The sequence below is a fragment of the Doryrhamphus excisus genome, linkage group LG13 (genome assembly GCF_037039965.1).
Source record: "Doryrhamphus excisus strain RoL-2023G ecotype Guam linkage group LG13, RoL_Dexc_Guam_v1.1, whole genome shotgun sequence".
NCBI lineage: Eukaryota > Metazoa > Chordata > Actinopteri > Syngnathiformes > Syngnathidae > Doryrhamphus > Doryrhamphus excisus.
The window spans coordinates 14,836,787-14,862,801 of record NC_136369.1 but is presented as its reverse complement, the minus strand read 5'-3'; the positions used below and the strand labels follow the sequence as shown (position 1 = coordinate 14,862,801).

The following is a 26,015-nucleotide window of genomic DNA, read 5'->3' as shown; positions in this document are numbered from 1 at the left end:
ACAATTGGAGTGGCCAATTAACCTAGCATGTTTTTGGAATGTGGGAGGAAACCGGAGTACCCGGAGAAAACCCACGCATGCACGGGGAGAACATGCAAACTCCACTGGACCGCCGTGCCGCCCTCTTTTCTACTCATTTATTATTATTTTTTTTTATCAGTATGAACAGTTTGTCTCCATTTCTTTCCCTGCAGAGGTGTACTAGTAATAAAGTAAAGATGGAGATGGAAAACAGGTAGGAAGATGCTGCGTGGGTGAGAAAAGTTCTAGAATTAAATAAAAATGTATACACAGTATACGCAAATATTAACATCGCTAAGTTTTATTCAAGTCAAATAAGTTTTGCATCTTTTTCAACACCTAAAATCATTACTAATCAAATAAGGTCCATTAGAGTACTAATTATAGTTAGGACACACAGTTCTTGACTACGGCGAATACACGTTTTTCATCTTAGACAAAATTCCTGACGTTCTTTTCCACATTCTTATAGTCATGTCTGCCCTCAAAACCATTCCCAAGTCTATCTATCTTACCTGTCTTACCTGCGCTGGCTACAGTGTTCTCCTGCTTGCATTTGCCTATGGTGATGGACACGTCGTCGATAGCGATGTCGCCCTCAAAGCTCGGCCCTCGGATTCCTTCAAAAACAATCTAAAAACAAAGAGACAGTGAATATTTTAATTGTGTTTTATAAAACACGGTGGAGAAACCAGTGTTTTGATATGTATGCAAATTATGAAGTTTGAAGTGCTGCCAGGGTTTTTAAGTGTTTACACGCAGAGACTGAAGCAATTTGTGGTCCAATCCAACATTGTAATCATAATCAATATTGTGATCACAAACACCACATAATTCAGTCAAAGAACACGCAAGACATGCAAACAATTTCACACTGACAACTCCAAGGATGAAAATTGGAATCGATCACCAGCGTCAGATGCTCATGAAAACTGATGAAAATGTTCATATGTTCAATAAATATGACTGTAAAAAGGCAATAATGTGTTTTGTTAACTATGAGCTGGAATAAAGATTACATTAAAGGGTATTAACTATGCATTTTAATAAATATTGTTAGAATGGTGTAGTATTGTGTTAAATGACGACAAAGTGGGCCGCATAGTGGTCGAATGGTTAGCACAGTCAGGAGACTGAAAAGATCTGGGATTGAATCTCTACTTGGGCATCTCTGTGTGGAGCATCGTCTCCATGTTCATACATGGGTTTTCTCCGGGTACTCCGGTTTCCTCCCGCATTCCAAAAACATTCACGTTAGCTTCATTGTCAACGCTAAATTGTGAGTGTGAATTGTTGTTTGTCTTTATGATCCCTGCAATTGGTCGACGACCAATCCACGGTGTACCAGCATACTTCTCGCACCAGCATACTCCCGTGAAAATAGTCCGGAAGTCCTCGGATGTGCTTGGTAGTGTGACCAATCATGGCTGGAATAAATTAAAACAGGCTGTTTTGGAAAGCCTAGGAAATACAGCTGGGATGGGTGTAGGTTCAGGAAGATCTCAGAAGCTTTCTGTGCATGTTATTGTTTGTAGCTGCTCTATAGGAGTCCATAGTGTAATAAAAAGGGCCGAAAATGAGCATCATAGTCCCTTTTAAAATTGGTTGATCCTGAAATATCACAATGTGAATACAGGGCTGCACGGTGGTTAGAGTGGTTAGCGCATAGGCCTCAGACCTAGGAGACCCGAGTTCAATTCCACCCTCTGTCACCTCTGTGTGGACTTTCCATTTTCTCCCCGTGCATGCGTGGGTTTTCTCCGGGTACTCCAATTTGGCAACTCCAAATTGTCCATAGGTATGAATGTGAGTGTGAATGGTTGTTTGTCTATATGTGCCCTGTGATTGGCTGGCCACCAGTCCAGGGGTTACCCCGCCTCTCGCCTGAAGACAGCTGGGATAGGCTCCAGCACCCCCTGTGACCCACGTGAGGATATGCGGTAGAAAATGAATGAATGAGTCAATCATTTTCCGGAATATTTTAATAACTAAATCAAATGTTTTGTGGTTGAATACGGCCTATAAATCAAAACATATGTATATTTAAGCTAGGGTTAAGGTTAAGGTTATGAGTGTAAAGGTTACTATAGAGGTGTTAGTTCATGTCTTGACGGCTCTAATAATCTTAAAAACTGTATTTACAAGGTTGCAAACAGATTTTCCACGCTCTAACCATGAAATATTCCATTTATAAATAAGGAATCCTACTCTGACAAAATTATCACGGTCTGGTTTGGAAGCAATTAACCGCAATAAATGAGGGATTACTTGTGATGCATGCATTGGTTTGACAAGCCAACATGTTAAATCTTCACACTAGAGCAGGGGTCGGGAACCTTTTTGGCGAAGAGAGCCATGAAGGCCAGATATTTTAAAATATGTATCTGTGAGAGCCATATACATTTTTTAAAACATTGAATACAATAAAATGTGTGCATTTTTATGTAAGACCAACAGTTTTAGATAATGGGCTCTAATTACGTAGACCAGGCACACTACCCCACGCCAATGGGGTGTGGCCAGCACACTTTCGTGAGCAGCGCAGTGTCCAACAATAAATCAAATACTTGTTGCCATTAATGCAACTTCTGCTGCTGCATAGTTTTGCACCATACTCCGTAGACGTATTTCATTATTTTGGCCATCTTTGCCAGAAGGCTTGGTTCTGCAGCTTTAGCTATTTGACTAAAGGAGGAAAGTTTACATTTACATGTTTTTTTGACATCTCAATGACCGAGGTAGACTACAGCATTACCCAGTAATAATCAAGTTTTGGTGTTTGACCTGGAAAATATCATCAGGAACGATAGATATGGTTGGCCGTATTGCTGCAGAATATAGATGGACGAATTAAAATGCATAAGAAAGTTGTTGATTTTGAATATTATTTTTAACAGTCATTTCTGTGATGGTTTACTTTAAAATGTTAGCAAAAATACATTTTTATTGTGGTAAGAAATGCTTGAGAGCCAGATACAGTCATTAAAAGAGCCATACCTGGCTCCCGAGCCATAGGTTCCCTACCACTGCACTAGAGGATCATTTGGTATCAACCCTGATCAATTTAAAGCTGGGAATCACCCCCCCCCTCCAAAAAAACAACAAAAACAAAAAAAAAACGGACTCACAACTTCCAGGGTGCATTCATCTTTTGTGCATCATTCGACAACAATGAAATAAAAATAAAACAAAAAAAAAAGAAGAGACTTGTTTACAAACTTTCCCGCGACTTTCCCATTCCAGCCAGCAGCCATCTGGTTTTGACTGACAGTCTAATTACTGTGGTAAGCCAAGGCTCCAAAAGCCCATCGCACCCAGCTAATCAAAAGCTGAGCATATTCTGCCTGGAATATACTGGGGGAGTGCAAACAAACAAGGAAACTACTTTGTTGTAGCATAGTAACAATAATAGTGTGACTATAGCTGATATTGGCAAAGTTTACTATTAGAAAATATGACAAAGTTATCTTGTTTGAGGTGTAATGATGGTTCATGCTGTAACAGTGGCTTGACTAACAACAGTCAAACGCAATGTCCCTCAGTGTCCCTCAGTCCCGTCAGTGTCCCTCCACTAGTTATTGCAGCCTTTGTCTACTGGTGCGTGTTTAAAACGGAGGAGTTTGCTTCCATAGGCAACTAATGCTTGTTTGGCTATAATGATAATGATAATAGTAATACAAATTGAAAACAAACACTTCATGCACGGTGGTAATTTACTGCGCCCGCTCCCCAATATGTGCCATCGCATCTCCGACCACCACCAAACATTCCAGGAAGCTCTGAACCAAATGTAAAAGACTTAATATTCAGCCAAAAATGCATTCAATAGAGCGTATTATACAATGGAGCAGAAAGTACGCCATGTTGGTAAGCAAGCAAGCTGGGCTGGGCTAGGCTAGGCTCTGAGCTGAATGTACAATAACGTTATGCACAGGGCGTATGCTTTGATTTTCAGCCAAACCTAAAAAATACCAACCTCTTAAAAAAAAATCTGGTTAATATGTCAAAAACTGTAGTTAATGGGAAAAAAATGAGGTAGTTAAAAGAAACAAAGCTTCTTGTGACTCATGTTAACATGTTATTCTATTTTCTACTATAGTAATTCACATGCATTTGTGTATGAAATGCTACAAAATTGTTACAAGAATGGGATAGGGTACAATTAGAGCCGCTTAAATATATATATATATATATATATATATATATAAGTGAGTGAGTGAATCATTCACTTCATTGTGAAGCGTTTTAGGTCCATGGAAAAGTGCTATATAAAATCTAAGCCATTATTATGATTGATTTTTAGTACTTGCCACAAAATCCCCCAATTTTTTGAGGGAGTTCGGAAGGCCCCCGACTCACCGTGCCACACTTTGAAAAGCCCCGGTTTACCATTATGTATGAATGACCTTCATTTGGTCCTATTTGCTTTGTAAATGTGCATTATTATTATTATTACAACACGTCTGCATGCCTCAATGAAGAAGTCAAAGTTAAGCTTGTTGCATAATTAGAGACAATACAATAATAATTGGGAGATGGAAATCCATAGATTAACACCATGACCTTGACAAACAAGCACAAGCTCCTTCAGCCTGCATAATAACATGAATAAGCTGCATAACAAATTAATTTTCATCACTTTAATTAGTAAAATAATTGTACAAAAGAGGTAAAATGGAAATAAATCCTCAAAAACGGTATATTCCCTGGTCTGACGCTGCAAGCCACACCCCGAGTAACACGCATGCATGTGCATTAATTATGTTTGTTGTCAGCTATCCATCTTATACCACTATACCAGGGGTCGGCAACCTTTCCTATCAAAAGAGCCATTTTACCCGCTCCCTCACTCAAGGAAAATAGAATGGAGCCGTAAAACATAATTATATATAAATATATAAATATTATATATTATTTATATTGTATATAAATAATATCTTATAAACTTCAAATGTTTATACCTAATGCCTGAAGAAATGTGCAGCAACACACTCATATCCAGAGCGAATTTGCAAGTATCCCATGATTTTGATTGACTTTGGGCTAGTTCAGAGTAGTTCAAAGTACTCTTGCTAGTAGCAGATCTTGCTAATATAGAAGATAAATGTACATAAACATATCTGTGTAAATTAAATGTACACTCTGTTTACATTTGTTGACAAACATGTTTACTCTGGCTCCAACAAGTTCAAGTGTTGAATACTTGAGCATTGCAAAAGGAGCCACAACAAAGAGTCTGAAAAGCCACAAGCGTCTCGGGAGCCGTGGGTTGATGACCCCTGCACTATACAGTCTGGTCGTAGGGGCAGCAGCCTAAACTGGGAAGCACAGACTTCCCTCTCCCGAGGCATTCCCAGGCCAGTGGAGAGAGATAGTCTCTCCAATGTGTCCTGGGTCTTCCAGAGGCCCCCTACCGGACAGACATGCCCTGAACACCAAATCAGGGAGATGTCCAGGAGGCATAGTGACCGGATGCCCGAACCACCTCATCTGGCTCCTCTCAATGCGAAGGAGCAGCAGGGGAGAGCCCAACCACACTATGGAGAAAACTCGGTTTTCCCAACTTGTACCCACTATCTTGTCCCAAAGCCCATCACCATAGGTGAGGGGAGGAACGTACTAGATACTAGTACTAAAAGTCCTGCATTTGGGGCAAGATCTCATCCATGTGACAGAGATGACACTCTATCCTTCCGACTATTACTAACCAATCATAGCCCAATGAAGCCAGCAGGACCGCATCATCTGCAAAAACCAATCCAATCCTGCAGACACCAAACCAGAACCCCTCAGTGGTCTGGTTGCACCCAGAAATTCTGTCCATAAAAGTAATGAACAGAACAAAGTGACAAAGAGCAGCCCCGGTCGTTCTCCTGACGGTAGCAGTCAGCTGCCTCTGGAGTCCTATGAGCCAAAAAAAACGCCCATCCTACCAGTATCCCTCACTGTTGATGTCCACCAACACCAACGTGTTCTGGGATTACTGCCACAAGAGGCACTGACCACTTTCCAGCCACCTCAACAATGGAGACACAGAATGTTGCCCACTCTGACTCAACGTCTGCTGCCTACCTCCGAACATGGGTGAAGCTCTCCCAGAAATGGGAGTTGACGAGGGACTCAGCTATGTTTGGGCTTGCCAGGTCTGACCGGCATCCCCCGCATCATCGGAGCCAACTCATCACCAGGTGGTGATTGGTTCACAGCTCTGCCTGTTTCTTCACCACATACTGTCGGCTAATGATAGTAATTTGGCAAAGTTTACGACTACCAATGTTAATTATCATTGAATAAACAGTCTATATATAGCAACAACACAATTACTCCCTGTTTGCTAAATACAAGGATGAAGAGTTTTGAACCAGTCATGATGTGCTATATATATCACTATATTGACACTTACTATGGTACACATTATGTCATTGTATGGTCATATCACCTCGTACTTCGGTACGTGACAAAAAAAAAAACTTAAACTATATTAGGAAAGCAGGAAGTGAACAAATGTAACAGTTACTGATTGTAAAAGTACCAGATGGAGGGGTAGGGTTTAATAAGCTTTACTTCTTCCTACTCTTTTTGAACTAACTTACTAATTGTCGGCGGCTCCTCTGAGACTCTGTAGTTTGGGAGCCTAAGACCAATTTCCATTATGTGTGTCATTATTACAACCGGACTTCATGCAGTGATACATCAACAGTAACTGAAAAGCCATCCAATGACTAAAACTGGATAGTGCATTGCGACTGACTTAATAAAGTCGCTTAAAATCACAAAAAGTGGACATATCACGATACATTTGGTCAAGGTTGAAATCAAATATCATGTTCTTGTATAATTTGTCTTTGGTAAGTTATACCAGGGGCGGCACGGCGGTTGAGTGGTTAGTGCGCAGACCTCACAGGAGACCAGGGTTCAATTCCACCCTCGGCCATCTCTGTGTGGAGTTTGCATGCGTGGGTTTTCTCCGTGTACTCCGGTTTCCTCCCACATTCCAAAAACATGCTAGGTTAATTGGCGACTCCAAATTGTCCATAGGTATGAATGTGAGTGTGAATGGTTGTTTGTCTATATGTGCCTCGTGATTGGCTGGCGACCAGAACCAGGGTGTACCCCGCCTCTCCCCCAAAGACAGCTGGGATAGGCTCCAGCACCCCCGCGACCCTCGTGAGGAAAAGCGGTAGAAAATGAATAAATGAATGAAGTTATACCAGGTTATATGAGATGCACTGCAAATAGACGTAAAAATGAGGTTGTGGGTCAAAGAAAGTTGCCGCTGTCTTTATTGTGCCTGATATATAAGCTTGGCATTCACCAGTAATTACACAGTGAAAAAAAAAAAAAAAACTTCACTCTCGCTGGAATGGTAGACAGGCTCTCTCTTTCAAGACATACGTGTAAAATATGTTCACTTTAAAGTTCTTGTCGGAGCGCCGTGTCACCAAGGCTATGTATGTGTGTGTGTGTGTGTGTGTGTGTGACTTCAGGATCAAAGCAGCTGCAGTAAAGTTTCAAGCCGAGCTGTGAATGTGTCGCTTTGTCGAGCCTTGTAACCTTTAACGTTGCCATTGATGTGCAGTCTCCATATAAGAGGGGACATGGCCTCGAGGGAGAACACCAAGTTGGTGGAAAGTGGAGGAGAGTGCGACTTAGAATAAATAAAGAAATAAATAAAAACTACCCAGGGTACTGAACTCAGCACGAAATACAGATGGCCTCTGGGTAATCTGGAGAGCAAGTAGGGCCATCTCCATTGATTCCGTGTGTGCACCAAGATGTCCTGCTTTCTAACTTGGCCTCAGTCAACACCTGATATCAAGGCCAACAATCCTATCCGAGTCAATTTCAGACACGACGCTGATTGGCATGCTGGCAAGAGCAAGACAGATGGCGCTTTGCTGGAACAATAACAAGCTATTGGTGCAGATCTGCTGACTGACGATGCAAGGTAATTTTGAAATGTGCACGCCAAGCTAAAAACAAAAACAAAAATGTTTTGGTTCCATCCCTACCCGCCAAGGTGCAATAAATGCAGAATTAAGAACAGAGTAGCTCATAAAATGGAATGAATTTACATTATGTTCATATCCACAGTGTATGCATTCTTTGGGAAGTAGTAAACAATTTAAATTTGAATTCATCCTCAGCAGTTGGCTCAAGCTGTGTTTACACTAAAACCTTTATTTATGCAAGCCATTGCCCGGGCTCTTGTATTTTCCGAGGGACCGGAATGGAGGCTGTACTCAAAGACATCTTTTACTTTTGTTGGCAGCCCCAACAAAGCAAGGGGAGCCGCGGAGACGAGTGGAAGCACCTCAAAGGCCTTTTGCCATACGCAGTCACAGTCAGTACGACGCAAAAAAAAAAAAAAAAAAGTTAGCGTTCTCCACAGAGATGTTCTCCACATGAAGGATACATGAAAGAAACGTAGATGTGAGGTCATTCGTGCACACACAAACAACATTTGCTTAGAACAACTCGGGTGGGGATTCAGAGAAACGTGAAAATCGTTCTGACATTTGCAATGCTGATGACATAACCAAATCATTATTGAATCCCGCTGGAATACATAGAAATTACCGGAGGTCTGTTCTGCAAAACTGGTCAAACTCCACTTTGGTTGGATTTAGGAACACATTTGAACGGAACTGGCCAGTTTGGGACAGGAAATTGATGGCGAGCTAAGCGAAACTGTTCCTCCAATTTTTCCCCTTTTTTTTGGTCACTACGTCTCACAACGAAGTCCTCCATTATTGGGTCCCCAAGAATCGATGGACTAATTGTCAGCGGAACCATTGTGAATCCCACACGTTGCATACTTGTATATCCGTGTAAATAGCACCCACTGAATGGCCATTCAATCAGGTACCACATTGAGCACTTAAACTTCGAACCGTAATTGTCACTGTATGACTTGTATTTTCTTTTTTGTTGTTATATTTTGGGGTTTATGCTTGTAAATATCAATAATACACAAGCAAACTCAGATTTGTGTAACCGGGTCAATACCTTCTGATCATAGTCAGTTATTTTCCCCAACAGTCAACTAATTACAACTAATTAAACACTGGTTATATAAACGAGCATCAGTTACGGATAAGGCATTTTGGCCGAATACGAGTATGAAACGATAATGACATGTCATCATTATCCGTATTTGTGTTTTAAAAAATACTTGTTATGTATTCAGTAAGTCTTCATGCTCTGTGATTGGCCAGTCACAGCCTCTCCTGAGGCCGACTCTGCAAGCGGCAAACACAGAGGACCTCAGCGGTGCCTCATTCAAGGACAAGGTGCAATTGAGAAGTTTAGAACGACTCTACATTTGTCACAATGCCGCCACTTTATTAGGTCTTCTTCAGCTTGCCTCTATTTTGGTTTATTTCTACACTTGGTGAACTTTGTAACATGCTGTGCAGCCATGCATTGACTGGCCGCACAGGGGCGGCATCAAGCATTTTGCATGTATGGCTGAAATATTACAAAAATATTACAACCCTCTCAAAATGTTTCAGTATGCGCCTTGCAATTTTCAACTTGTTTAATAAAATACAAATAAAATACATAAAATTAAAATACACAGTGTTTTTAACAGCGACAACGATCGTGCATCAGTCACTGTTGGAGGTGGTTTGACTGGTGGAATGTGAATAACGACCAAAATAATATGATCTTTACACATTTAAGATATTTTGAGTGCGCTGTAATGGGTTAGTCTCAATTTCATGAGGTTTTACTGTTTTACGTTATTTCAGAAGTACAGTAATTTGCTCTGACACAATCAAATTCCACTTGTTATTGTCCTTAAGTTCAGGTGACAGGTAAGACCAAAAAAATCCCCTTCTAAAATTGGAGTAGTATATCAAAATTAAAGGGATGATGTCTAGTGGAATGCCCAGTAGTCATCTGCAATCATGCTCTTAACTGCAAGCTGTAAAGTTGCGGAAATTCAGCAGCCACCACGGACAGCGACAATCAATTAGGCACCGAAAACATGTTTTGTTGTACTTTCTTTCTAAAACAATGGCTTTTTCACAGGTGGCTCTCATGTGATCAATCCAAGAGAATAGGTTAACAGGGGTCATTCGCAGTGGCTGAACTCAACACTACTGACATTTAACATTTATCTGACTTCCCCAAAAAGATCAAGCGAATGAGACATACACACAGGCTGAAACTTAAAAGGGCAACTTCTCCAAGTTTATATGTTAATGTCGGTGTAGTTGTCACAGTGACCATGAAAAGCCTGTGAAAACCATGTTGACTCCCTGGTCGTGTCCTTTAGAGTCACTAAAACCGATGTACCTGGAGTAGCTGGGGTGCAGGGACCTGCTGAAGGTAGACATTCATTGAATAGAATAGAAAACAACTAAACTGGATTTTAGCCACCAACAGAGTTCAGTTCTACCGCTTATCCTCACGAGGGTCGTGGGGGTGCTGGAGCCTATCCCAGCTGTCTTAGGCCAATCACTCACATTCATACCTATGGACAATTTGGAGTCGCCAATTAACCTAGCATGTTTTTGGAATGAGGGAGGAAACCGGAGTACCCGGAGAAAACCCACGCATGCACGAGGAGAACAAGCAAACTCTACACAGAGATGGCAGAGTGTGTAATCGAACCCTGGTCCTCCTCGCTGTGAGGTCTGCGCGCTAACCACTCGACGACCGTGCCGTATTTATTTATTAAATTTTCAGTTGGAGTTGTGCTGTGTTAATGTCCAAGCAAACGTCCGATCAAATGTACTTAAGACTTGTCAGATTAAAACAGATAATTTCACAATTGAACCCTTGTCTCCTAGCTGTGAGGTCTGCTAACCACTCGACCACTATGCAGCGTGTTCAGTTATATAATGTAAATAAACAGGAAGTTTAAAAAATACATAGTGTATACTGCTTCTTACTACTGTATCTACTATTTTAGGAACCGGCTGTAACATTGAGCAGTTACCAAGCTGTATTGCTTTCGTGTACAGGGTTCTTGCATCACTAGTCTTTGGTAGCAGTGATCTCTACTTCCATACTTTTGGCATCGCCACACTACAGGGTTCAAGTGACACAATCCAATATTTTTTTCTTCCATGTGGATCAGTCGAGAGTGTACATAAACATTCAGACTGCATAAACCTTCCCAATACAAACCTGGATGTCATCAAAATAGGTCAATGTATAATCAATATAAGCACACATCTAACTGAATAATACACCCACAGTAAATGATAGGGTTACTTGAAAATCCATGTAAACAACATAAACATATGCAACATATGCAATGATGTTAATAGAGTCATGCTTTGCAATATCAACACCAAAAAGAAACAACTCTGATTCGCTCAAGTAATTCCCATTGTCAACAACAGGCAGTTTAATCATTATTATCGATTGCAGCGCAACCAACACTCACCCCCGACAGAGTAAGAAGGAGCGATAGAATAAGACAGCAAGGAGGATGAAGCTGGATGGTACCGGAGGCGAAAAAAAAAAAAAAAAGTGGAGAGGGAGAAGTCTGACGGTGGAATGAAACGTTGGGCCGTGTGGCGGAGGGAGAAATGGGATTCACCCTGCGGCCCCTGATACATAACAAAGTTTTAAGAAGGGTGAGAAAGTATGGCAGGGAGGGTGAAAGTAAAAAAATTAGTTTATCAGCTCACCTCATATGGCCCCTGCTGGGTCTTACTTGTGTATGTTAAACAGCAAAAAGTGGTCATATATCATATTTACGGATTAGAAATGTGTGTCATGAAAAGAAATGACCAAAAGATAAATGTTAAGTGATCAGTATATATTATTGTATTAATTTATAGTATCAACAAGCAGCGGTTAGCGCAGCACCGACCCATGAGTGAGGGGAAACTACCGCTGCAGCTAAAGAGCCTCCTACACAACATCAATCTAAGAGGTGCTAATATTTTGGGTAGCAACAGTGTTCAAATTGAGCAGTTATTAGCACTGCCGATTAATCTATTAGTCATTTGAGCGAATGCAATTAGTTCATTAATAGCGCTGCTACTACATGCTATAAAAAAAAACCAAGGAACTTGTCTTTGAACTGCGCTGCATTACAGACATGAGAGATGGAAGAGTGTAATGTATGCTGCCGCCCCCCGCCGGTTACCAAGGAGACAAGACTCCCCTCGCATGCGTCCCTGTCATCCATCTTGCTTTAGGAGTCACAAGCACGATGAATATTTAGATGCAGTAATCACTTTATTGATGATACTGAAACATGCGTGCACATATTTTGCTTTTCTTCTTCATGCACATGCTACTCAGGGTGCTTACATTTTTTTTTTAATGACCCCACTGTTGAACCCAATTTAATACATTCTGTAATGTGGTACAATTTGTCTAACTGGACAGCAGCATGCTGTGTGGAACGTTAGGAAACGTGCTATTAAAGGGGACTTATTATGCTCATTTTTCGACCCTTTGTATTGAGTTGTGGTCTCCTGTAGAGCAGCAGAAAACTTCATAGATTTTGCAGAATCTGCACCTATTCCAGTTGTATTTCCTTTCATTTGTTCCACTCACGACCCCGCCTCTGGGTATGCCCACTCTGCTGTGATTGGTCTCACTGTGAACCATATAAGGAAGTCCACCCCTCTGTGACATCACTAAGGGGTAGTTTTACCACGCCTTTTGAAACCGAGCGTTTTGAGCCATCCTAAACTTCTTTCAGGGCTCACTTCCAAATGCACAAACCTCATTATCTGAAACTTTGCCATCGTTTAACACAAAAATACAGCATTCTAACTACATTTATAGGTCAGAAAAGTGGGAAAAGGTCCCCTTTAAAACCATGCAATTCCTTATGGCTTATGGCTTTAAATGCAATATACTAAGTTTTATAAGAAGTATTTCCATAATGCCTCATATTAACTCTCTAACAAGATCTCAGTGTATAGATTGGTCATATATCTCATCTGGTTTCATATTATCTACATACTGTATTGTATATAACTCTGGGAACTGTTGATTTTGTTAATACTTGGGTTGTTTATATTGTTTATTTTTCTATATTGTGTATTTTGTACTGCTTAACTGATTATGTACTGTTGCAGCTGTGCAATGCAAATTGGCAAAAGGCATATCTTAATCTTAATCTTAATCTTAATCTTAATCTTAATCTTAATCTTAATCTTAATCTTATGTATAGCTATGCCTGAACATTCATACTGTATGTCGGTCACGTTCAGAGTATACACGCTAATGATATAAGTCTGAAATGACGCTGTCAATATAATCACTGAGAAAAAAAAACCAACAGTGAAATGTGTGCTACATGTTAGCCACGCGTATTAAAAATTAACCTGATCTTGTATGCGCACAAGTTTACTTAAGGCGCTCATTATATTGCTCAGTCAATACAGTGCTGACGCTGTTTAATATCCCAGAGGAGCCATGAAACATGCCCACTGTTTCTGACTTTACCGAATGTTCCCCATAAAGGTGGGAAAAAAAAGGACAGAAACATAGTTAATGAAGAGGCCACGCAGCCCCAAGCGTAGGCCTTCAGTCTACATTCATCACGGATTCGATTTCCCCCTTGTGCACACTGAGAGAATCAGGAATCATTAGAACACAACTTGCAGGCATCCTTTGCTCATAAATAAGCATGTTAATTGGACTGTCATAGCTAATTGCTGCAGGGGATAGGAGACTGGTGTGTGTGTGTGTGTGTGTGTGTGTGTGTATGGAAATGTAATTGAATGTAACATGGCGCTTACGCAGGTGGATGTGATTTTATGATGCTGCATGAAGACAGATGTGTGATTAAACAATGTGTGTGTGAGTATATCTTGTTTTTCCGTGTTAGTCGGATCGAAGGAGGTGACTAATTCATGGGGACGAAATACCAGGGGTGCATGGGGATACGGCATAACTGGATCTAACGTGGCGGATGTGATTTTAGGATGCTGACTATCATTTAAAAAAGGTCCCAGAGGAGCAATAACAGCGTATTGAAAGCGTGTTATCCAAAATCTAACCTTGGTGCTCGTAATTTGAGAGTTTAAAAGGGCTTTTACCACTTTTATCAAGCCCTACCGAGAACGCTGCGTTTTGTGTCGGTAACTTCAATGCTAATGAGCTGTGTCTGTCCACACCTGTCGCCGACAGAGTGGCTCCTAGCTGTATCGTACTTTATCCGCATTTTACATATGACACGTACTCTTAACCTGCTGAGTAAAAAGCCTGACAAAGGCTTGAGCTGCACTTGAAACATGCTTATTTTTTGCAGCGTTCAATCAGCGTCACATCATAAAAAAAATGGGAAATGATTATGTTAAGTTTCGGAAAAATAATGCACTCACTAAAATAAGTGTCAGTGATAACAATTGTGATGATTGTGACACTAATAAAGACATAGCTTATCTTATCTTGATTTAGACAACACATGATTTATAGATATGAGTACATAATTACCCGGACATTGTATTCAGGTGGAGTAATTTAGTTTCTTTCTTGTAGCCGGTGGCGGACACAAAAGTGAATGTTATTGATCCCTGTACTTCCTAAATAGCATCTTTGTAGCAGAAGTAGTGTATGTATTTTGCAAACAGCGCATCAATAATGACTTCCACTGCAAATCATTTTACAGGATGCAATTACGGTTACGATCAGAGCCACTCAATAAAACCATGATATTTGTTCCAGGTTTTTGTGTCCTTTTTTCCCCTCCAACATCCATAATTTAATCATCACGATTCATTTGATCATAACTAGAGCTCAACAATGTAACAATTTCCTATTTATTTTACGTAGGACTTACAATGTCTACTACGTACTACATCATTAGAGAGAATATCCCGATATCACCCAATATGATATTTTTATGCTATTGGGCCAATAATTATTGATGGCCGATATTATCGACATGCCTACTCATAATATACTGTAATATATGCAAAAATATATCAAAGATGTCTCATCGTGTGGTTTGTTTTTGAATCATGTAGGGGTACTGAAGGGGTCTGAAGAGGTACGCGACTGTAAAATGTTTGGGAAACAGTGGAATAGAAAACCTGTTATATCCACTCCACCCAACAAAATAGACGCAATATATCACGTACAACAGGGGTGTCAAAACTTTTTCCACCGAGGGCTGCATACAGAAAAGTCAAAGAAGCGTGTTCAACTCAAAACAGCCACGACTGTTTATGAAAGTATGAGTTATTGAATGATATGCATGGTATAAAACAACGTGGACTTGGGTGGACTTGCTTCTGTTCCTCAAATGTGCAACTTGTCAATGCTACCACGAGTACTACAACAACAACGATGAAGCAGAACAGTAGCTCAGCCAATTAGTCGGTTTCTACCAGCCTGCGTCTGGACCTTCTCCCTGCTTTAGCTAAGGCCCGGTGGAAGAGGAGTAATCTCTCCACCTTAACAAGCAGCAAGTATAACACATTGTGAACACACTCAAATGGCCCGAGTCGCACCAGCATGCTCTGCTAAACCACAGTTCCACTCACACTAGCTGACGAGTAAGAGATGGCTTTCCAAGTCAGGTGACCGCTTCAGGGAGGGTCAGATTTGTGAGGAAATACAAACGTTCCATTTCTTCACAGCTTTTCATTTACATTATGTCAATTTCCTCGATATTCCGTGTTTAATAGTAGATTCCGCTGACGCCACAATCACAGGGCCCTACTCATAACACTAGACTGCGATTTTCCCGCCATTTCTGGTTACCTTCTGCAGTTTTTATTCTGTGAAACACTGCTTTGTCCAAGACAGTAGGTCCACCAAGTGTTCAAAGTAAGAAGTATGCAACAGTTAAATGTATTATATTTTTAGACACGGGTTAGTTATACATGGATCACGGGCCGTATTTGCTGGTAAAAACGAAAACGACTAAATTCACAGCTCCGCATTTATGGTTGAGGTCCAGTCTATATTTTAAGATGTGTAGTGAAGCCTGTTTTTTTTTTGTTTTTGTTTACAAAGCTGTCCTCAGGGGGCATTTTGTTCCTCAGGAAAGAGGTTTTCCCTTCTAACGTCAAGAACGTACAAAAGAAACTGAACTTCACGGGGACAGAAAAATACCTGAGTTTCAGAAGCAACTCAGTGAAGTAAGCCCTCACAAGTACACTTCGACAAGTTTTAGCATTTGGAACAAGGCTTTTGAAACAAGGTCATATCGTAGGAAGGTGTAATCTATTTTCATATCTGAAATAAGCATAAAACCCTGTTGTCCATCCTGAGATCAGCACATTCTAGATGAAGCAAATAATCCTCTGGCAGCTTGCGTGCAAGAGCTTGTTGCTGACTTTCAGCAGAAAAAAGGAGCTGAATGTTTTGCTCAAAGGTCCTCATTTATCAATACGGCACTCTATCCAAAAATATCCCAATGCTATTTGTAAATTGATGCAATGCCATCACTGCCAGTAGGTGTAGACCGCCCTCTCATCCGGAAATAACCCGGGATAGGCGAGGATAAGTGATTGAAAATGGATGGATAGAGGGTACAATTCCAGTGTGCAACCCTAAAGCCAAACTTAAGATTTTGGCACAAGCAGTAATATGGCAGATGCTTTGAGATTTGTTTACAGCATTTACTTGAATTGATTTAATGACCTTGCAAACAGATTGCTACTTTCACAAAAAAAAGATTTATGATCTGGATATGTGTCAACTCCATGTGCAAGCAAGCAAGCTCAAAATTAAAGTTCTAGAACTTTCCCTTCACTCTTTAGAAGCTCCTCTGTATCACTTGGTGATGAATATACCTATGAAAAATTTATCAAATTCCAAACAAAGTCTGAGGGCCAGGTTTTTTTTTTTTTCCCCTAAAAATTCCCTTTATTCCAAGCACCCTCCAGAGTACAAAACCACCTCTTTTTCTATCTAGGCTGCATAGGAGGCCTCCCTCTTGGGAAAAATACTGAAGAGAAGAACTCTCTAGTAGAGGAAATCTCCAAAAGATGAGAGAGTTGACAAGAAAAGCAAGCAATGCTAAGAACATAAAAGCCGACCTGACTGTCGGGTTGTAACATGTACCGGGCCTAAAGCCTGACTTTGTCAGTCCAGAGGTGGTGTTTTGGCGGCGAGCACCAAAGCTAAACATTTTAGTCTCTGCTGTCATGAGAAAACAAGCACATTGGTTGCATACTCTAATCTCACACCAAATTTGTAAAATACATTGGCCAACACCCAGGCAGAAATAATGAATCCAACCAGGCAGCAGCACATGGACTTCTGTGCTCCTTAAAAACAAGAAGGCTCAGGTTAGGACAGGGGTCGGCAACCTTTCCTATCAAAAGAGCCTCCTCGCTCGCTAAAGGAAAATAGACTAGAGCCGCAAAACATAATTCAAAAACAATATCTTATAAACTGCAAGCACAAAATGGCCAGTATTTACTCCTCCTAGTACTACTACTAGTAATCGTAGTAATAATACTAATGATAATAATCACCAATAATCACCAGTGCCTGTAAAGTTGGTTTTGGTCCACCGTACATGGAATGGCCTAGTGATTAAGGTTGTAGACAAGTGTGAAATTATCTGTTTTCATCTGACAAATCTTAAGTACATTTGATCGGACGTTTACTTGGACATTAACACAGCAGCAGCTGTTCAACTCCAATTGGAAATTTAAAAAATAAATATCCAAATGAGGCGGCACGGTGATCGAGTGGTTAGCGCGCAGACCTCACAGCGAGGAGGATCAGGGTTCGATTACACCCTCGGCCATCTCTGTGTGGAGTTTGCATGTTCTCCCCGTGCATGTGTGGGTTTTCTCCGGGTACTCCGGTTTCCTCCCACATTCCAAAAACATGCTAGGTTAATTGGCGACTCCAAATTGTCCATAGGTATGAATGTGAGTGTGAATGGTTGTTTGTCTATATGTGCCCTGTGATTGGCTGGCGACCAGTCCAGGGTGTACCCGAAGACAGCTGGGATAGGCTCCAGCACCCCCGCGACCCTCGTGAGGAAAAAGCATGAATGAATGAATGAATGAATGAATGAATATCCAAATGACTTTACATATGATTGCATATGATAGCTATTAGGCATGAACCGGATACTCGTTATAAAATAATGTAAAGATGGAAGTCCAACACATTTTTGTTGAAGCCATGGCCACTTCCGGTTTATGCACCACCCACCCAGATGATTTAGATGGGTGAACAGATACAGATACATTTAGTGGTGTACTCGCTCATCCCTAATACCTATCATAATTAGGCAAAAAATTATTTGTGTATTCTCTTTTTTCATTGCTGGGATGTTTTTTGTGTTTGTGTGTTGAAGATTTAAGAACTAAGCAACAGTTTTAGGATGTTATGATCCCTTGGGGCTTACCTGGAATGGTCCACTGGGATTGATGTCAAAGTATGCTTTCCTCCAATTGGGGCCTTGGTGTCCTGACTTGGTCCATAACAAGGTATCCACAGATGCAATGCTCCTCACTCTCAGGAGAACATTTAGAGTGCCTGGGAAAAAAACACACATTATCACAAAATGCTTTAACTAAATACAGCAACCCAAATAACAAACACAAGCTTTGTGGCAAAAATTACATATACACACTTATATGAATATCGAAACATATTAAAATATCGGATTAAATGCACACTTTTCCTCATAATATCCACAGGGGCAACGCAAAAAACTATTTTCAAACCATATTCCAAACCATATTTTTTCAAACCATATTCTGATAGCAAAAAGCACATGGACGTGATGGAATTGACTCACTTTATGAAATATATAGAAGCACATAGCTTCACCTCCAAGGTCATATACTGCTTGTAGACGACAAAATAACAGCAATACAGAAGACAGAGAATGAAGATGGACGACTGCCCTGATCAGATACTGTGACAAAATGATGTGATATAAATATTTGGAGAGGCACTGACCTTCCATACTAACATTTAATACCACTGCCATGAAGTGATTCATTTATATTATGAAGGCAAAGAACGACACTGTGAGAACATAACACAACACAACACAACCTCCCTGGGCTCCGATAAACAAGCTCACATCACAAGTCCTCCGACTCTCTCCGGTCTCAAAGTTGTTCAAGAATCATTCATCTTGTTAGCAATTCCCAGGCAGCTCTTAAGTGCAGGATTAACCAACATCCCGTCTCCTAGCACATTGCATAGGCAAGCAGAGGTGCAAAGGTATTTTGTGTGTTACCATTGGGGAGTGTGTGTTTTTTTTTTTTTTTTTGCGTGAGTTTGTAGATTTATGCCTCCATATGCCCACGAACGTTCTCCTCTCTCACGGGTGACATTATTTGCATCTTTTGGACGTAATGTGACTCAAGTCTTGAAATAATCATGCTGGTAAGTCGTTAACGTTGTAATGTAGTCTGTCACAAGAGAGGTGCGCCAAGGGTAAGTGTACTATTCATACCCTGGAATACATTTTGAATTGAAGTGTGTTTTTTTTCATTTGTTGGATGGGTATCTTTTTGATGAAAGTGACAAAACACAGGCAAGGACAAAAACAACAACAAACACAATGATAATAACAGAACAACAGAAACAAACAGGACTACATCAGCAGATGTCCCTAGCCACGTTTACATGGACCCAAATATTCCAATTCCATTCGGGTTATTTGCTCAAACGGAAAGAATCTAACCTTTGTATACACCTCATTCCGAAAGAAAAGTACCAATCCAAATGAATATATAGTCGGATTCACAGGGGTGGAATATTCCTTTCCCCAATCCGATGGAGGTATCTTGGACCCGCTCAAACGGAAAGTTGTCAGGGTGCGTTCTTCTTCGTGGTGTTTTTCTTCTTCTGTTGTTTATTGGCGGTTGGCAAGCAGCGTTTGTGTGCATTAGCGCCATCTGTGGAACAGAATCTAAACCCTTCTATACGCTTTTCACAAGTCCAGTTTTATTAAAAAAAGAAAATAACATGTGCCGAGCTTAATTATAAAATATTAGCAAGATTGAACTTTATCTTTTCCTGTTCCCGGGTGCGTTCTTTCAGCGAATGCTGAGATATGACGTAACACGCAGCTCAAGACGTTCTTCGATTTAAAAAAATGGAGGCGAGCAATCGGCACTGGACTGCTGCGGAAAGTTTGTTTGTGATTCAAACTAAACTTCAAGACTGGACGAACGAAAAACTGTCAATACAGAGTTATGTGATGTTGGTGTTTACGCTTTACTGCACATGCCCCATTGACTATTTTGGTTGATTATAGCGCCACATGTAGACACGTGATTGGAATATTCCTTTCCATGTATACCATTGCTTTCAGAAAGATTCCATTCTGAAAGAGAAAAACTCCTTATGTAAACGTGGCTAATGATGGTTACAAAGGGTCACAATGGAGAGGACAAATGATTAAACAGCCTCAGCGATATTGTTGAAATAAAACATTCATTCATTCATTTTCTACCGCTTATCCTCACAAGTGTCGCCGGAGATGCTGGAGCCTATCCTAGCTGCCTTTGGTCAAGAGGCGGGGTACACCCTGGACTGGTCGCCAGCCAATCACAGGGCACATATACGTAGACAAACAACCATTCACACTCACATTCATACCTATGGACAATTTGGAGTCGCCAATTAACCTAGCATGTTTTTGGAATGTGGGAGGAAACCGGAAGAAAACCCACGCACACACGGGTGAACATGCAAACTCCACACAGAGATGGACGAGATTGGACTCAAACTCGGGTCTCCTAGCTGTGAGTCCTGCGTGCTAACCGTGAGAGGAAATCGAGTTCTCACCAATGAGATTATCGTGAACTGATTGCTTATTGATGATGAACCACAAGTCCCAAATCCATTCTTGATGTATTCTACTCCATGTGACATTTGGAAAAAACATAAAGGTGAATGGAAGTACAACATGCATTGTAGAAAAACACAAATACTGATTCCCACCTTCACCTGGCAGACACAACGAAGAAGAGAGATCTATTGACTGTGGTGAAGATGAGTATCAGGGAAGATTCTTAGAAAAGCACAGCTCTATTAAGGCTGCAGGGTCCACACACACACACACACATACAAAAGCAAAACACACAATAGCTGTGCAACTTTTAGATTTCTGCCGTGTAGTAATATGCTGACATCGATTCTCTCCCCGGTTTGACCCTCGTGCGCCTTGAGGCTTCTGAAAAAAACACACAACCCCTCCAAAAAACAAACATGTCTCTTGTGACATGCAGAATGTAAGGGTATTGAACAAACATGTACATAAGCCAGCTTGCTAATTGTTAATATGCAATATGGTTAATTGTTTAATGCCGTTTAACGTTTAATGTCGACCAAGTGCAACACATAACGTTTCTTAGTTTCTTAGCATATGCCAAAAAAAAGTTTCTCCTGCCGAAATTTAATTAAAAGTCTTAACCATACAAGTCAAAGAACATTTAAATAAGCGTTTGTTTTTTTTCCGTCAGTGTGATGTCAAAACAATGTTCCAGTTCCAAGTCCGCCTGCCAGTGGCACCGTGCAAAACAAAAAAACAAGCCAAACTAAAACACCAGTGCTGCCATAGAAACTGAATTAAATGTTTCTGCGTAGCTACCAGAAGATCCCAGTGAAGACGGTAAACTGGTTATGTATGGTGCACTGGTTAGTATTTCATAAGGGAATGACCGCCATCATTACAAAACACAGCATATGCAGTACATGAGTGCTTTTCAATAATGTACTGTCTCTTTAGGTGCTTGAGTACTTGTTCAGCTGTAACAGTTCTTTTTGTGTTGATGGCCTTTCCTGCAGCTCTCTGCCTTTTTACATCTTTGTCACATCCTTACTATTTTAATGCATCCTGTCTGCTTTCATGCTCCATCAACATGTTTTTTTTTCTATCATCCTACCACTCTTTACTTGTTTCTTCCTCCTCTTCACTCTCATCTCGTTGACCACCTCGCCGCCCAACCCCCCCTCTGTGTTGTTGCCTCAGCTCGTTCTCGATGTTGTCGTCAGGATCCTTGCTGCGTCTGCCTGGCCGGAGCACAAGCTCGGCCAAAGCGAGGCAATTAAAGTGACAACAGATTGGAAGTGAATGGGAGAACAACAGTGCAGATGAAAGGGAAGCTTGTAGAGAGGAGCAGGGCATAAACTGTGAACAGATTGTTCTAATCGGCGGCAAGCGCCGGGTGACAGATGTTGCCTTGTTTTCGAAACACCAGTACAAGACCACCAGTAATGGGAACTTTTTATAGACGCCTGGAAGAAAATGCTCCTGTTTCTTGTTGAATTTATGACCTCTTTAAATATGTTACTCTTTATGTTTATGTCCTCACTTTCAAGTCTTCTTTAATACAAAAGCAATTCAAGAGCACAGAAGGTTTACACCTGGTTTTTATCTGTGAGATCAATAATGACTGGTCTCATGGATTGGACTGCAAATGTTGAAAGCCACAGGTTCTCAGCAACCAGGTGATATTTAAAAAAGAGATTACCATATTTTCCGGACTATAAGTCGCACTTTTTTTCATAGGTTGACTGTTCCTGCGACTTACTCCAGATACTTACTCCAGATAAATTCATTCATTCATTTTCTACCGCAATTTGGAGTCGCCAATTAACCTAGCATGTTTTTGGAATGTGGGAGGAAACCGGAGCACCGGAGAAAACCCACGCATGCACGGGGAGAACATGCAAACTCCACACAGAGATGGCCGAGGGTGGAATTGAATTCGGGTCTCCTAGCTGTGAGGCCTGCGTGCTAACCACTTGAACACCGTGCAGCCTGGATTTGGAAAAAATGTGGCCCACTTTCCCAAGGGAGTGCATCATGCTGCTCAATCTCACAATGGAATGCATTCATCTCTCACTGAACCGCAGCTCCCCAGTGCTGGCTGCACTTATGCAGACATAGAAGACAGCGCTGGTACTATTACCATTCTGGACTGTTGGCAATACATTTGTATTACCTTCTATTTAGACAATAATGGCTGCATGTTGGCTCATTTTAAGTACATTATAATAAAATACAAGCTGTATACTTTTGTTCCTTGTAATAAACATTGTTTTTGTTCAATCATGTGGAATACACTGGTACTTAACTTGAGCTACTACACCATTCAAGACAGCATCTACCTTGCAAACACAAGCAAGCGAGGAGACCAGGGTTCAATTCCACCCTCGGCCATCTCTGTGTGGAGTTTGCATGTTCTCCCTGTGCGTGCGTGGGTTTTCTTCCGGGTACTCCGGTTTCCTCCCACATTCCAAAAACATGCTAGGTTAATTGGCGACTCCAAATTGTCCATAGGTATGAATGTGAGTGTGAATGGTTGTTTGTCTATATGTGCTCTGTGATTGGCTGGCGACCAGTCCAGGGTGTACCCCGCCTCTCGCCTGAGGACAGCTGGGATAGGCTCCAGCACCCCCTGCGACCCTCGTAAGGAAAAAGCGGTACAAAATTCATGAATGAATAACCATTATGTTAGCATATCTTACACCTATTCAGCGTCTTCTCTATTCTTTTATTAATTTTAGAACTTGCCTTCCAAGATGATGTAATGTCTGTTTTGGTCAAGTAGTTTGTAAAATAAATCACCCGCAAAAAATGTGACTTATACTCCAGTGCGACTCATGCGACCTAATTATGCATTTTTGGCCTTGTGCGACTTATACTCCAGAAAATACTGTAATTAGATTAATTACAGATCATAATTAATTTGCCTATGTTTTGTAATCCCTTCACAACGCTAATTTAATTCAGTCCATGTTAAGCACTAACATTGTTGCATGTTAACCTGTGGTGCCAATGTTGGAGTTTCCAACACCCACAATTTGACCTTCTTGTGTTTGGGCTTAAGAGTACAACTGGGAGTACTTCATTATTAGAGTAGAATACTTATGAAGGCAGACTACCAGTATGTGCGTGTTACTGAAAGTTTGTTTGCACGTTTTATGATGTGTGCGAGTCTTATGATGCTCTGATGGGAAAAGGTGTGTGTTTGTAAACATTTTTAGGCTCCAGGCTGTATATGCCTTCTAGCTGTGTGACAGTGAATATTATGATGAACAACTTTCCCAAGTGACTGATTGTGTTGTGTCACTGCGATAAATCACAACACCTCCTATCTCCCTTCAAATACACACACACACACACTTTGGTAGCGAAAAAAGAACTCTTGACACTCTTCCACCTGCATTATTGTCGACATGTCAGTTTCTCCCATTGTGGGTCAAGTACAGGGTTCTGACTGGGACAGAATGAGAACCTTTACATGAGCACAGAAGAATGTCACTCACTTTACGGAATGCTCCATCATGGATGCTCTCAAGGGGGTTTAAAAAAGTGTGTGCATACTGTATGTTCTGTACTTTGTTCCGGTCTACTCACCGATGTGTTTGCCCTTCATGTGGTAGTAGAAGGAGACGCAGTAAGGGACTCTGCCAGATCCCTTGGGACCTCTGACCGTGGTCACGTTAAAAAGTGGAGACAGTAGACGAGCTTTGTCCCCTTGAACACGAGGTCGAGATGCCTCAATGTACATGTAGTAGCCTGAAAATAACAAACATTCATGTAGTCGGACCTGTTATGTTTATATTGAAATGTATGTATTCATAATCATTTGCCTTTTTTATTCGCACCTTCTTTGGTTCCGCTGCGGTCTGTCTCCGGGCCGGTGTTGGCAGATCGTTTGGGATTCTGAGTCAGATGATTCTGTCTAGTCCAGTCAAAGACATCACTACGATCCTGAGAAAAACCGCAGATCCTCTGATCCTCAAAACCACACACGTGATCTAGTGTGGGAAGATGGGAAAACAACAATGATATAAATGAGTTAGATCAAGGACATGATGTCGGAAAAATAACTGATTATGAATATTGAAAGGCTGCACGATGGTTGAGTGGTTAGTGAACAGGAGACCCGAGTTCAATTCCACCCTCGGACATTTCTGTGCTTTCTCTGGGTTCTCCGGTTTCCTCCCAGATTCCAAAAACATGCTAGGTTAAAAAAAAACATGCACAGACCTCACAGCTAGGAGACAGGGGTTCAAACATGCACGTCAGCTTCATTGTCAACGCCAAATTGTGAGTGTGAATTGTTGTTATCTTTATGTTCCCTGTGATTGGTCGGCGACCAATCCACAGTGTACCCCGCCTCTCGCACTAGCATACTCCCGCGGAAATAGTCCGGAAGTCCTCAGATGTGCTTGGTAGTGTGACCAATCATGGCTGGAATAAATTAAAACAGGCCGTTTTGGAAAGCCTAGGAAATACAGCTGGGATAGGCGTAGGTTCAGGAAGATCTCAAAAGCTTTCTGTGTAGGTTATTGTTTGTAGCTGCTCTACAGGAGTCCACAGCTTAATAAAAAGGGCCAAAAAAATTAAAATTTGTTGATACTGAAATATCACAATGTGAATACAGGGCTGCACGGTGGTTAGAATGGTTAGCGCATAGGCCTCAGACCTAGGAGACCCGAGTTCAATTCCACCCTCTCTCACCTCTGTGTGGAGTTTCCATGTTCTCCCCATGCATGTGTGGGTTTTCTCCGGGTACTTAGGTTAATTGGCGACTCCAAATTGTCCATAGGTATGAATGTGAGTGTGAATGGTTGTTTGTCTATATGTGCCCTGTGATTGGCTGGCGAGGGGTAGGCTTAAGCACCCCTTGCGACCCTTGTGAGGATAAGTGGTAGAAAATGAATGAATAAATGAATATTGAATGGTGGAAAGGTTTGGCATTTCATAACATTTTTCAAAAGTCACACAAACCCGAGGTTGACCTTTCATAAGAGCTCACATCAATTAGCTTTACAAGGAACCCTCATAAACGGTTCATAACCTGCCTATAGTTAGGAAAAAATGAAGCACACTTAACAAATTAGAATACCGAATGATAACCCAATGTAAATATCCAAGCCTATATTGTCAAATCTTGCCCAATGTGGCACAAACCATGTGGACAAATTGGACCAAAGTGTGGCATCTTCCAACCTGCCTGCTGCACAGCCTGAATCATCCTGATAGATTGGATGGCTTTATGAAGAGAACTTTGTCCAACCTCCAACTGACCCAACTAGAAGGCAAGTTT

The 26,015-nt window shown here is 41.1% G+C and overlaps 1 protein-coding gene across 5 annotated transcripts in view; it reads right to left on the bottom strand.

Annotated features, from left to right (window-relative positions):
* mdga1 (MAM domain containing glycosylphosphatidylinositol anchor 1) overlaps nt 1–26,015 on the bottom strand; it is a 180,016-nt gene that overhangs the window by 6,598 nt on the left and 147,403 nt on the right. For 4 of the 5 annotated variants that reach the window (XM_058089735.2, XM_058089734.2, XM_058089733.2 and 1 more), the window contains 4 exons: nt 24,568–24,720; nt 24,317–24,478; nt 18,332–18,462; nt 537–654 (listed from right to left, as the gene is read on the bottom strand). In XM_058089735.2, coding sequence (XP_057945718.2) covers nt 537–654; nt 18,332–18,462; nt 24,317–24,478; nt 24,568–24,720 — 564 coding nt within the window. The remainder of the gene's footprint in view (nt 1–536; nt 655–18,331; nt 18,463–24,316; nt 24,479–24,567; nt 24,721–26,015) is intronic. The other variant, XM_058089736.2, reaches the window with a different exon arrangement.